The 12379-nt window shown below is 39.1% G+C and overlaps 1 protein-coding gene across 1 annotated transcript; it reads left to right on the forward strand.

The window, feature by feature from the left end:
- Positions 1 to 7653: 7653 nt before the first annotated feature.
- Positions 7654 to 11858, forward strand: LOC121533403 (calreticulin-like). Its single transcript, XM_041839316.2, has 10 exons — positions 7654 to 7671; positions 7790 to 7907; positions 8577 to 8678; positions 8831 to 9034; positions 9249 to 9343; positions 9568 to 9777; positions 9887 to 10000; positions 10177 to 10320; positions 10469 to 10561; positions 10712 to 11858. Exons 2-10 carry the CDS (start codon positions 7814 to 7816, stop codon positions 10874 to 10876), a joined length of 1221 nt encoding a protein of 406 aa, XP_041695250.1. The 5' UTR covers positions 7654 to 7671; positions 7790 to 7813; the 3' UTR covers positions 10877 to 11858.
- Positions 11859 to 12379: the final 521 nt, after the last annotated feature.

Consider the following 12379-nt stretch of genomic DNA (forward strand, 5'->3'; position numbering starts at 1 on the left):
AGTGCAAAGGAGGAAATACTGTATATTACAGTAAACCTAGACTAAATATAATGTAACTTTCTAAAGGCATTTTAATGATTAATATATAATTGTATATAGATTACTTGTTTTACAGGTGGATTAAATATTCACAGTTTAACAGTGTGACATCACTTTAAATTCATTTCAGGTTTGAAGAAAGTAGGCTTGATGTGCAATAATACAGGCAACCGCTTATATTGTTGAAATGGTTACTGAACTACAGTGCATTCGGAAAGTATTCAGACCCCTTGACTTTTTCCACATTGTTACGTTACAGCCTTATTCTAAAATTTATTAAATTGCTTTTTTTCCCTCATCAATCTACACACAATACCCCATAATGATAAAGCAAAAAACGTTTATTTCTGCAGATCCTCTCAAGCTCTTTCAGGTTGGATGGGGAGCATCGCTGCACAGCTATTTTCAGGTCTCTCCAGAGATGTTCGATCTGGTTCAAGTCCGGGCTCAGGCTGTGCCACTCAAGGACATTCAGAGACTTGTCCCGAAGCCACTCCTGCGTTGTCTTGGCTGTGTGATTAGGGTCGTTGTCCTGTTGGAAGGTGAACCTTCACCCCAGTCTGAGGTCCTGAGTGCTCTGAAGCAGGTTTTTATCAAGGATCTCTCTGTTCTTTGCTCCGTTCATCTTTCTGTCGATCCTGACTAGTCTCCCAGTCCCTGCTGCTGAAAAACATCCCCACAGCATGATGCTGCCACCACCATGCTTCACCGTAGGGATGGTGCCAGGTTTCCTCCAGACGTGACGCTTCGCATTCAGGCCAAAGAGTTCCATCTTGGTTTCATCAGACCAGAGAATCTTGTTTCTCATGGTATGAGAGTCCTTTAGATGCCTTTTGGCAAATTCCAAGCGGGCTGTCATGTGCCTTTTACTGAGGAGTGGCTTCCGTCTGGCCACGCTACCATAAAGGCCTGATTGGTGGAGAGCTGTAGAGATGGTTGTTCTTCTGGAAGGTTCTCCCATCTCAATAGAGGAACACTGGAGCTCTGTCAGAGTGACCATCGGGTTCTTGGTCTCCTCCCTGACCAAGGCCCTTCTCCCCCGATTGCTCAGTTTGGCCGGGCAGTCAGCTCTAGGAAGAGTCTTGGTGGTTCCAAACTTCTTCCATTTAAGAATGATGGAGGCCACTGTGTTCTTGGGGACCTTCAGTGCTGCAGATATTTTTTGATAACCTTCCCCAGATCGGTGCTTCGACACAATCCTGTCTCTGAGCTCAACGGACAATTCCTTCGACCTCATGGCTTGGTTTTTGCTCTGACATGCACTGACAACTGTGGGACCTTAAATAGACAGGTGTGTGCCTTTCCAAATCATGTCCAATCAATTTAATTTACCACAGGTGGACTCCAATCATGTTGTAGAAACATCTCCAGGATGATCAGCTGGAAACAGGATGCACCTGAGCTCAATTTCGAGTCTCATAGCAAAGGCTCTGAATACTTATGTAAATAAGATATTTATGTTTTTAATAAATGTGCAAACTTTTCTAAAAACCTGTTTTCGCTTTGTCATTATGGGTTGTTGTGTGTGTACAGTGGGGGAAAAAAAGTATTTAGTCAGCCACCAATTGTGCAAGTTCTCCCACTTAAAAAGATGAGAGAGGCCTGTAATTTTCATCATAGGTACACATCAACTATAACAGACAAATTGAGGAGAAAAAAATCCAGAAAATCACATTGTAGGATTTTTAATGATTTTATTTGCAAATTATGGTGGAAAATAAGTATTTGGTCACCTACAAACAAGCAAGATTTCTGGCTCTCACAGACCTGTAACTTTTTCTTTAAGAGGCTCCTCTGTCCTCCACTCGTTACCTGTATTAATGGCACCTGTTTGAACTTGTTATCAGTATAAAAGACACCTGTCCACAACCTCAAACAGTCACTCTCCAAACTCCACTATGGCCAAAACCAAAGAGCTGTCAAAGGACACCAGAAACAAAATTGTAGACCTGCACCAGGCTGGGAAGACTGAATCTGCAATAGGTAAGCAGCTTGGTTTGAAGAAATCAACTGTGGGAGCAATTATTAGGAAATGGAAGACATAACAAGATCACTGATAATCTCCCTCGATCTGGGGCTCCACGCAAGATCTCACCCCGTGGGGTCAAAATGATCACAAGAACGGTGAGCAAAAATTCCAGAACCACACGGGGGGACCTAGTGAATGACCTGCAGAGAGCTGGGACCAAAGTAACAAAGCCTACCATCAGTAACACACTACGCTGCCAGGGACTCAAATCCTGCAGTGCCAGACGTGTCCCCCTGCTGAAGCCAGTACATGTCCAGGCCTGTCTGAATTTTGCTAGAGTGCATTTGGATGATCCAGAAGAGGATTGGGAGAATGTCATATGGTCAGATGAAACCAAAATAGAACTTTCTGGTAAAAACTCAACTCGTCGTGTTTGGAGGACAAAGAATGCTGAGTTGCATCCAAAGAACACCATACCTACTGTGAAGCATGGGGTGGAAACATCATGCTTTGGGGCTGTTTTTCTGCAAAGGGACCAGGACGACTGATCCGTGTAAAGGAAAGAATGAATGGGCCCATGTATCGTGAGATTTTGAGTGAAAACCTCCTTCCATCAGCAAGGGCATTGAAGATGAAACGTGGCTGGGTCTTTCAGCATGACAATGATCCCAAACACACCGCTCGGGCAACGAAGGAGTGGCTTCGTAAGAAGCATTTCAAGGTCCTGGAGTGGCCTAGCCAGTCTCCAGATCTCAACCCCATAGAAAATCTTTGGAGGGAGTTGAAAGTCCGTGTTGCCCAGCGACAGCCCCAAAACATCACTGCTCTAGAGGAGATCTGCATGGAGGAATGGGCCAAAATACCAGCAACAGTGTGTGAAAACCTTGTGAAGACTTACAGAAAACGTTTGACCTGTGTCATTGCCAACAAAGGGTATATAACAAAGTATTGAGAAACTTTTGTTATTGACCAAATACTTATTTTCCACCATAATTTGCAAATAAAATCATAAAAAATCCTACAATATGATTTTCTGGATTTTCTTTCCTAATTTTGTCTGTCATAGTTGATGTGTACCCATTATGAAAATTACAGGCCTCTCTCATCTTTTTAAGTGGGAGAACTTGCACAATTGGTGGCTGACTAAATACTTTTTTCCCCCACTGTATGTATATTGATCAGGATTTTTATTTATTTAATCAATTTTAGAATGGAAAAAGGGAAGGGGTCTGAATACTTTCCAAATGCACTGTAAATAGTCTTGAGTATTCCACAAATATGAACTACATTTGTAAGACGTTAGTATAATATTTGTGTCCACTACATTTATTTTGATCTTGAATTATTGACTGTTTCATTTACTTGATTTAAGTTATGTTATTCCAACAATGCTTTGATGCGTTTTTTTTGTCCAGTGGAATGTGTTACTTGCACAATATAGCCCATAGTGTAACTTATAATTAGCAAGTACATTCATATCAGCAAGTTTTTATAAATGTTCCAATGTCTGTACATGTGCTGTGACTGTTTTTTCATCAATATAAAAATGTGTTAGCGTATTGACTGCACAGCTTTGGTTTTGTAAGAAAATGTGAAATTGCATTATGAATAGGATATGACTTATAATTTTGTGCCCTCCTCCATAATTTCTGCTATTTAATGACCCCTGTCCATATCATTGTGTGTGTGTAAAAAAAAAAAATTGGTTAGTTGCCTAGTGTCACTCAGACCAGGCAAACAAAGTGGCTGCAAAAGAAAGGGCAAGTGTGCTGTCCCAGATGGACTTGAAGTTACTTTAGACTGATAAAGCATCCTTGATTAATTTGAGTCGATTTACTGTTGAATCTAAAACCTGCATTCATAATCAATTGTGGGCTGATTATTTCACCTCCGTTGGTTCGCATCAGCATGCTTCAGTTCGGCTGGCACCTAGCCGAAATCTATGGAGGTAAAGTAGTGACTTAATTATACAAGCATGTAAAATATGAGTTGCACCTCTATACTGAGTTTTGTAGTTGCAAAAAATATTTGCAAACATTGAACTTCTTTTGTGTATAAATACAACAACACTTGTAAACATATAAGTTGATATGTGAATAAATTAAATAAGATTTGCAAGCATGCAACAACATTTCAGAATGAATGCCATTAATTTACTAACCTTGCGACTGGTGAATCTTCTGTGAATCAAAACTACATTTGTCGAAGTTGAATCTGTGCACTCAGAGTTATGGCACAAATTGTGTGACTAACCTGTGCCAAAGGTTTTGCAGTTGTAAAAAAAAAAATTCTACAAGCAAGCAGCACAGAAAAACATGAGCTTTGGTGGACATGGCTTTTCTTCCGAACAATCAGGTGCGTTTACGTTTTACAGGGTTCCGGTCTGGAAGCACGCTTTCTACTGTGCTAAATATGGATCAAATTTGTTACAGTTACTAGATAGCTAGCTAAATGATATTCACAGAATTTGAAAGCTACAACAAGGCGTTGGTTATTTAAAGTTATAAAGTTATTTATGCAGAAGTTTGATCTAGTGGATATATGGAGAGAGAAGTTTCCTCTTGAGAGATCCTATACCTGGTGTAACAAAACATGTACTAGACGTTCATGTATTGACTATTGGATGGTTTCAGAGGGCTTAAGAAAGGATGCTTCTGTTCATATTCTTGACACGCCTCTAACAGACCAAAGAGCTATTTGCATACAAGCTTCAATATTTCTCTGTAATGATAGTCAATGCAAAGCTTCATACTGGAAACGAAATAGCTCCATATTAAAACATTAAATAGTCAAATTTGATATCATAGGTTGCATTATACATTTTTGGAATGAAGTCCAGAGTGAAAGTCTCTATAGGACAAACTGCGAACTTCAAAAGTTTGAAATTGCTAAATATTTAAGAAAATATAGCCGTGATCATGCAAAGATTCGCTCTTCCAGAGACGACCTAATAGTCTTTCGGATACGGAAAAAGCTGAGTTAATTAAGCAACAAAATTAACTGGGTGAAATTTACAAGGTTAAGGCAGAGGAACAAGTTGCTTGAAGAACTGCTTATTTTTTCAGACTGGAGAAATGTCACTCTAAAAGTAACTATTCAACAGTTAAAGGTGAACGATATGATCTCTGATGATCCTAGGACAATTGCCAACTACTGTGCCAATTTTTACAGGAACTTACTGTACAGTATATACCTCTAGGTACTGTGAGGTGTATGCAGCTCTGTTCTTTGATTCTCTTGGAAATGTTATCTCTATTGATTCTTCTGATCAAGAATTATGTGATAATCCCATCTTCTTAGAGGAAATTATAGAGGCTATTGATCACCTTTAAATTAACAAATCCCCTGGGGTTGAGTGTATTACTGCAGAATTCTACAAAGTTTTTCTGAAGAATTGGCTCCCTTTCTATTGGAAGTGTACTCTGAAAGTATAGTCAATTAAGCACTCCCTCCCATTCTAACGCAAGGTTTAATTACTCTAACTCCTAAACCTAAAAAATACTTGTTACTCATTGATAATCGGCGTCCAATTTGCCTTTTAAATAACGATTATAAGCTAATGGCATGTGTCCTTCCTAAATGATTAAGGGCTGTTTTGGATGCCATTATAGATGAGTCCCAGTCAGGGTTTATGAGAAATAGACACATCTAGAATAATGTCAGACTGATATTAGATATCATAGATTACTCAGATTTGGTCTCTGATGAGAGTTTTATACTCTTTTGGGATTTTTATTAAGCCTTTGATACAGTAGAACAACTTTATTTTTCATGCCCTTAAAAAATGTGACTTTGGAGATTTATTTTGTCAAACTATTAAAGCTCTGTATACAAATGGTAATAGCTCTATCAAATTGAAAGCAGGTACCTCTCAAAGGTTTGAATTTATGCAGGGTATCAGACAAGGGTGTCCAATTTCACCTTATCTCTTTCTATTAGCCACACAGCTTCTTACTTCTCAAATTAAGACAAGTGTTTTAAAGGGTATTTCTATTGCAGACAGGAAGATCATTATTAGTCAGTTAGCGGATGACACCACCCTCTTCTTAAAGGATTCCTCTCAGATTCCAACTGCGCTTAATAGGATTCATTAATTCTCTAAAGCATCTGGTCTGTTGCCAGTTAAAACTGTGATATGCCCTCAATCTCTGACATCCCAGTTAATATAGGATACGGGATACAGTCACTTATCTGGGAATTATGATAACTAAGAAACAAAAAGCTAGATGTTTACTGAACTTTAACCCTATCATAGAGAAAACTCAAAAGAAACGTAATCACTGGGTACAAACAGATTTATCTCTGAAGGCTAGAATATTGCTCACAAAGGCTGAGGGTATTTCCAGGCTCACTTACGTTGCCTTATCATTACATGTCGAAAATAAGATAAGCAAGAACATAGATAAGATCCTTTTTTATTTTGTATGGAAGAACAGGACACATTATATCAAGAAATCTGTCATTATGAATACTTATGAAGAGGGTGGTCTCAATTTGAATAACACTTTCAAGATTAATTGGATTAAGCAATTCCTGCAGAATCCTACCTCTATATGGAATTTTAGCTCTCAGTATGTTTTTTCTCATTTAGGTGGCCTCAAATTTATCCTACTGTGTAATTACAATATTGAAAAAATCCAGACTAATTTATTTAATTTCCATAAACAATCCCTTTTAGCATGGGCTTTGATCTACAAGCACAATTTTTCTCCACACAGATATTTTATCTGGAACAATAGAGAAATCTTATACAAAGGCAAGTCCTTGTTTTTTGAGAAAAAAAAATCAAAAACAATTATATATTGGTGAGTCAACTGTTCAATGGTAAATGTATTTTATTTAATTATGCTACTGATAATTTCAAAGGAATTTGCTGTAGTTTTTGATGCAATCCCCTCTGGAGTTATTGTACTTTTTAAGGATGTGGCCAAATCTATCCCCTCTTCTTTACATTCTCTTGATCCAGCTGACTCAACAGTAGGCAATATATGTTTCTCTCCTTCTGTTTCGAACAACAATAGGAAAAAACGTGCCTTATTTCAATGTGATGTTGTTTCAGTCCAATATGTCATGTCTTTCTAGAATGGCCTTTTAAGAAATGTTAATTAGAAAAATGTTTGGTCTCTTTCTCAGAAGTCTCTTTTAACTAATAAGATTAAAGAAGTTTATTATAAATTAATCCACAAGTGCTACCCTACTAAACATTATCTTGATAAATTGTAAAAAAAATACATTGATGTGTCTTGTACCTTCTGTAATGAACAACCGGAGACTGCTTTACATTTATTTTGGTATTGCTCTTATACCCGGAAGCTGTGGCAAGATATCTGTAGATTTGTTTTAGATCATGTACATGCAAATTTTTCCCTTCTACTTGAAAATTGGATATTTGGTTTTACAAAGTATTGTAAAGTAAATGTATATGCAAAGCCTTTCGAGAGATAAAGATCGCCTACTCATTCCGCTACTGAGGGGCGTGTGTGAAGCAAACGCGTGGTCAGCTGGCATTGGCTGAAACGATTTGTCCTATGCTTTTTTCAATTAATTCGATTGGTTAAAAGTTGTTACGCTCCCTCCTCGAGCTGCTATCCAATGAAAAGCATACATCTGTTCGGAAGCGAGAGGAGACCATCAGCAGCATTTAGGGCAGTACAGCATTTGAGGTCAGGATTTTAACGAATATAGCACATAACTAGCCATAGCTAGTTGTACTGCTTGATTCAGTGTATATAGAATTAATAGTATTTATTTACAAATAGCTAATTTACTTTTCTATTTTAGAGGGTGTCTATTTAGCAAGCTGAAATGACAACCCTGTCGATGCTTTTGATGGCCATATCGGTCGCATCAATATTTGCTGAGTCCTCCATTTATTTCCGAGAACAATTTGAAGATGGGGGTAAGTTATGAATACTGTTAAATAGCCTTCCAGACTGTTAAATAGCCATCACTATCACTTTATAGGCTGCTGCTGCCTATTGAAATCACTGGCCACTTTAAGAAATGGAACACTAGTCACTTTAATAATGTTTACATATCTTGCACTACTCATCTCATATGTATATACTGTATTCTATAATATTCTACTGTATCTTAGTCCATGCCGCTCTGTCATTGCTTGTCCATAAATGTGTATATATTTTTAAATTCCATTCCTTACTAGATTTGTGTGTATTAGGTATATGTTGTGAAATTGTTAGATATTACTGCACTGTCGGAGCTAGAAGCACAAGCATTTCACTACATCCGCAATAACATCTGCTGAACACGTGTATGTGACTAATACAATTTGATTTGATTTGAATATGTTGGATGAGGGTCGCAGAGACATAATTTAATAGCCTGCCCACTTCATGCAATATCAGCTTGACATGCTCAAAATGTCATTCACATTTTAGATTACATGTTCTGATTAGTGATTACTCATCCAAAACACCATCAATGGGTTGCATGCACTGCCTCAAAATCATTTCCCCAGATCAACCACACAGGTACTTAGCCCTTGCCAAGTGCCTCTGCCCCCATTGCTCAGGTGACTTAAACCTGATTTTGTATGAACATTTCGCAGATGCCTGGAAAAGCCGATGGGTAGAATCCAAACACAAGTCAGACTATGGAAAGTTTGTTCTCACTGCTGGGAAATTCTATGGAGATGTAGAGAAAGACAAAGGTGAGAAGAGATCAAAGATGCCTCTGTCATTTGTCCATTTAGCATCCAGCAATATAATCTAGTGCATCTAGCAGTTTCTCAATAGGTTGACACTTGATATGAGTTGCCCTTGGGTTGACCTGAGTATTTCTTGTACGTTTTAACCATTTCAGGCCTTCAAACCAGCCAGGATGCTCGCTTTTACTCTGCATCCTCCCGCTTTGAGTCTGTCAGCAACAAAGACCAGCCACTGGTAATCCAGTTTACTGTGAAACATGAACAGAACATTGACTGTGGTGGAGGCTATATCAAGCTTTTCCCAGCTGATCTCAACCAGGAGGAAATGCATGGAGATTCCACATACAACATCATGTTTGGTGAGTATCTACATTATCCTATTTGTAACTGAAAACATTGGAGAGTAGCATGCATATGTAATGGTGGGATGGACCACTTGTCACATTCCATTCTATTTTGAGAGTCCCCTAGGTATTATTCCCAGTGTTGGACTCACTGTCTCTGTCTACTTTACACCACATACTATTGGCTGTGTGAAGTTACATTCCTGTGGTTGTGTTTTGTCTGTCTTAGGTCCTGACATCTGTGGTCCAGGTACTAAGAAAGTTCATGTGATCTTCAACTACAGAGGCAAGAATCACTTGATCAACAAAGACATAAGATGCAAGGTGAGAAGCACTTTTGTACTTAAGCAATTCTGCTATATTTTCTGGTCAATGCTAACAGTTGTATTTGTCATCTATGAGCTTCACCATCTGTGTTATCTATAGTGAAATTTTTTGCTGTCCCACCTTTTTCTCAGTAATATGTTTTAATAGTATTGGACTTAAAGAAGATAAATTATTACTTTGTGTTTAAATGAATGCAGTAACTTGTTTTGTGTGTTCCCTAGGACGACGAATATACCCACCTGTACACACTGATAGTCAATCCGGATAACACCTACGAGGTGAAGCTCGACAACAAGAAAGTGGAGTCTGGAAGCCTAGAGGAGGACTGGGACTTCCTTCCCCCCAAGAAGATCAAGGACCCTGATGCTGAGAAGCCAGATGACTGGGATGAGAAGGAGAACATTGATGATCCTGAAGACATGAAACCAGAGGTATATTTAGAAGACACTCTAAAGAATGCATCAGAACACAATTTAGTTTTCTGTAGAAAATGCAGGTGGCTCCGTGCAAAGGATATTATTAAGCTGCTGTTTCCTTTAGGACTGGGATGTGGCTGAGAACATCCCTGACCCTGATGCCAAGAAGCCTGATGACTGGGACGATGAGATGGATGGTGAATGGGAGCCTCCCATGGTCACGAACCCTGACTATAAGGTAGGCCTCCATGGTCGTTTGTACTCATGGCCACAAGGATTAGGTGTAAATGTACTACACTAGGCGAGATGTGCTCTTGCCATTTTGACTAAATTGTTTCTATTTACTTGGATACATAGTGGGAAAAATTTTTTTTGCATTGGGAACTAACCACTTTCTGACCTTGTTGTTCCCAGGGGGAGTGGAAGCCCAAACAGATAGACAATCCTGCCTACAAGGGGAAATGGGTGCACCCTGAAATTGACAACCCTGACTACACTGCTGACCCTGAAATCTACCAATATGCCAGCATAGGGGTGATTGGATTAGATTTGTGGCAGGTAGAGTGACTGACTCTGATCCTTGATTAATGTTCGATGCTGTGTAATGGTTAACTTTTACTATTCTTTTGACTGTTTTGAGAATGAAAAGTGAATGTTTCTTTCCATTATTTAAATCTTAATCAATGACCTTTTCATTATTTTACAGGTGAAGTCAGGCACTATTTTTGACAATTTCCTCATCACCAATGACCCAAAGCTTGCAGAAGAAGTGGGAAACGAGACATGGGGTGCAACAAAGGTTAGTCGATGGTCTCTTTTTAGTGATTTACCACCAAAACTTTACCAGTTATGTTTAGATTGAGTTGCCATATAGATGCCCTCTCTAAAAGGTGATGTGTGCAGTGTCTCCTACCCTGTCAATAACTGGGCTTGTTTTCGGTCTACACAGGACCCTGAAAAGAAGATGAAGGACAGTCAGGAAGAGGAGGAGAGAAAGAAACGTGAGGCAGAAGAGACAAATAAAAAGGAGGCAAAGGAGGATGAAGATGAAGATGAAGAGGACGAGGAGGGAGAAGAGGAAGAAACAGACTCTAAACACAAAGATGAGTTATAAACTCAAACAGGAACTTCTGAAAAGGAACCGTGTCTACTATGAGCCATTGGAGCAAGGCTGAAGACTGGACTTTGTTTTGTTTACATGACAACTGAATGGGCAAAAACTAAGGACCGCAATTATTTCTTATGTTTCCATGTCCTATTGATAAACTATGGGAGTTCAGATTTGTCAAGGTTGGAGATTTATCTTTAGATTTGAGACAAGCATTTTTTAGCAGTGACATTATACCAGTAATTGTTTTTGAAAGTGAAGTTTCAGAATGTAATCTCATCTCTGAAAACAATGTTCTACTGCTAACCACATTGTTTCTTAACATTTCCTGACAATGTTTACCTCAAAATGCGTTTTGTTTGTCTGATTAATCTGACACATTTTTGTTGTCTGTGCTACCCGATGTCTGGTAGGTGCTTGTACCCCAAACATGTATATGGCAGGATGGAATATATCCCACCCCTTTTTGTGTTTTGGACATGGTGTGAAAGTCTAATGCTTTTTCTTTTCTGCAGATCATTTTCAGTACTTATGGTGTGCTTGACTTGGGTCACTGTGTACTGGGTAGGCAGAGTTTTCACAAACTACTCAAGCAAACTCAAGCTACCTTAAATCAAATGCACCTTTTTTCTAAATTGAAAATAACAAAGATAATCAGACTGCATACATACAGCTGTTAAGATATTCTTAAACACTAAGAAGGAGGGACTGATGGATGTCCATTTATATGGTCATCTTGGGGGCAATGTCATTATGTTGAGTGTTTATTTTGTTTTTGTTTTTCTGGGGGGTTTTCTCTGGTTTTTAATGCAAATGTTTCTGCACTGCTGTACCCTCAATACTTTTCCAATGCTGATTGGAAGTTTACTCTTTTGTGAAACATTTTATAGTATGTATGGGGAGGATGATTTTCATTTTATTGTGGAAGAAAGAAGTTCTGATACAGATTACTGTCCAATAATGAAACATAAAGGAAGTTACTCAATTATTGTTGGTTTCGCCTCATTCTTATTTATTGTAATGAAACAGGCAGGGAGCAACCTTCTAGCCCGAAGACCAGCGCGCCATCGATTGTGTCCCAAAACTATGCTCAGGCTGCAGAGTCGATATCCGCGCTTATAAACCCATGGTCGTTACACAACTCCCTCCTTCCAAAGTGCGCGTCCTCGCGCTAGCCTACAGCTCAACGTCTTACAGGAACGCGCTCACCGGCCAAGCACACGCACGTTCGTGGATGCAAGGTCTGATCACTTCTGACACCAAAATAATGAAACAGGCAGGGAGCAGGTCTCGAACCCCCAACCTTCTAGGGCGAAGTCCATCGCGGCATCGACTGTGCCCCAAAAGCATGCTCCCGTGGCAGAGTCGATATCCGCGCTTATAAACCCAGGGTCGTTACAATTTTCTATAACGCTCCCCGTGTGTGTTGCTTAATTTGAGCAGGGTAACTGATAATGTGAGATCATCTGGGCAATTTGACCCTACCGGTGGATAATTTTGCAGCGTTGT

Source organism: Coregonus clupeaformis, chromosome 20 (assembly GCF_020615455.1).
Source record: "Coregonus clupeaformis isolate EN_2021a chromosome 20, ASM2061545v1, whole genome shotgun sequence".
NCBI lineage: Eukaryota > Metazoa > Chordata > Actinopteri > Salmoniformes > Salmonidae > Coregonus > Coregonus clupeaformis.

What these genes read in the sequence shown, in the direction of transcription:
- LOC121533403 (XM_041839316.2), top strand. Translation starts at nt 7,814, where the DNA reads ATGACAACCCTGTCGATGCTTTTGATGGCCATATCGGTCGCATCAATA. An exon ending in ACAAAGACATAAGATGCAAG is followed by an intron (nt 9,344 to 9,567) that starts GTGAGAAGCACT and finishes TGTGTTCCCTAG; the next exon opens with GACGACGAATATACCCACCT. An exon ending in TTGGATTAGATTTGTGGCAG is followed by an intron (nt 10,321 to 10,468) that starts GTAGAGTGACTG and finishes ATTATTTTACAG; the next exon opens with GTGAAGTCAGGCACTATTTT.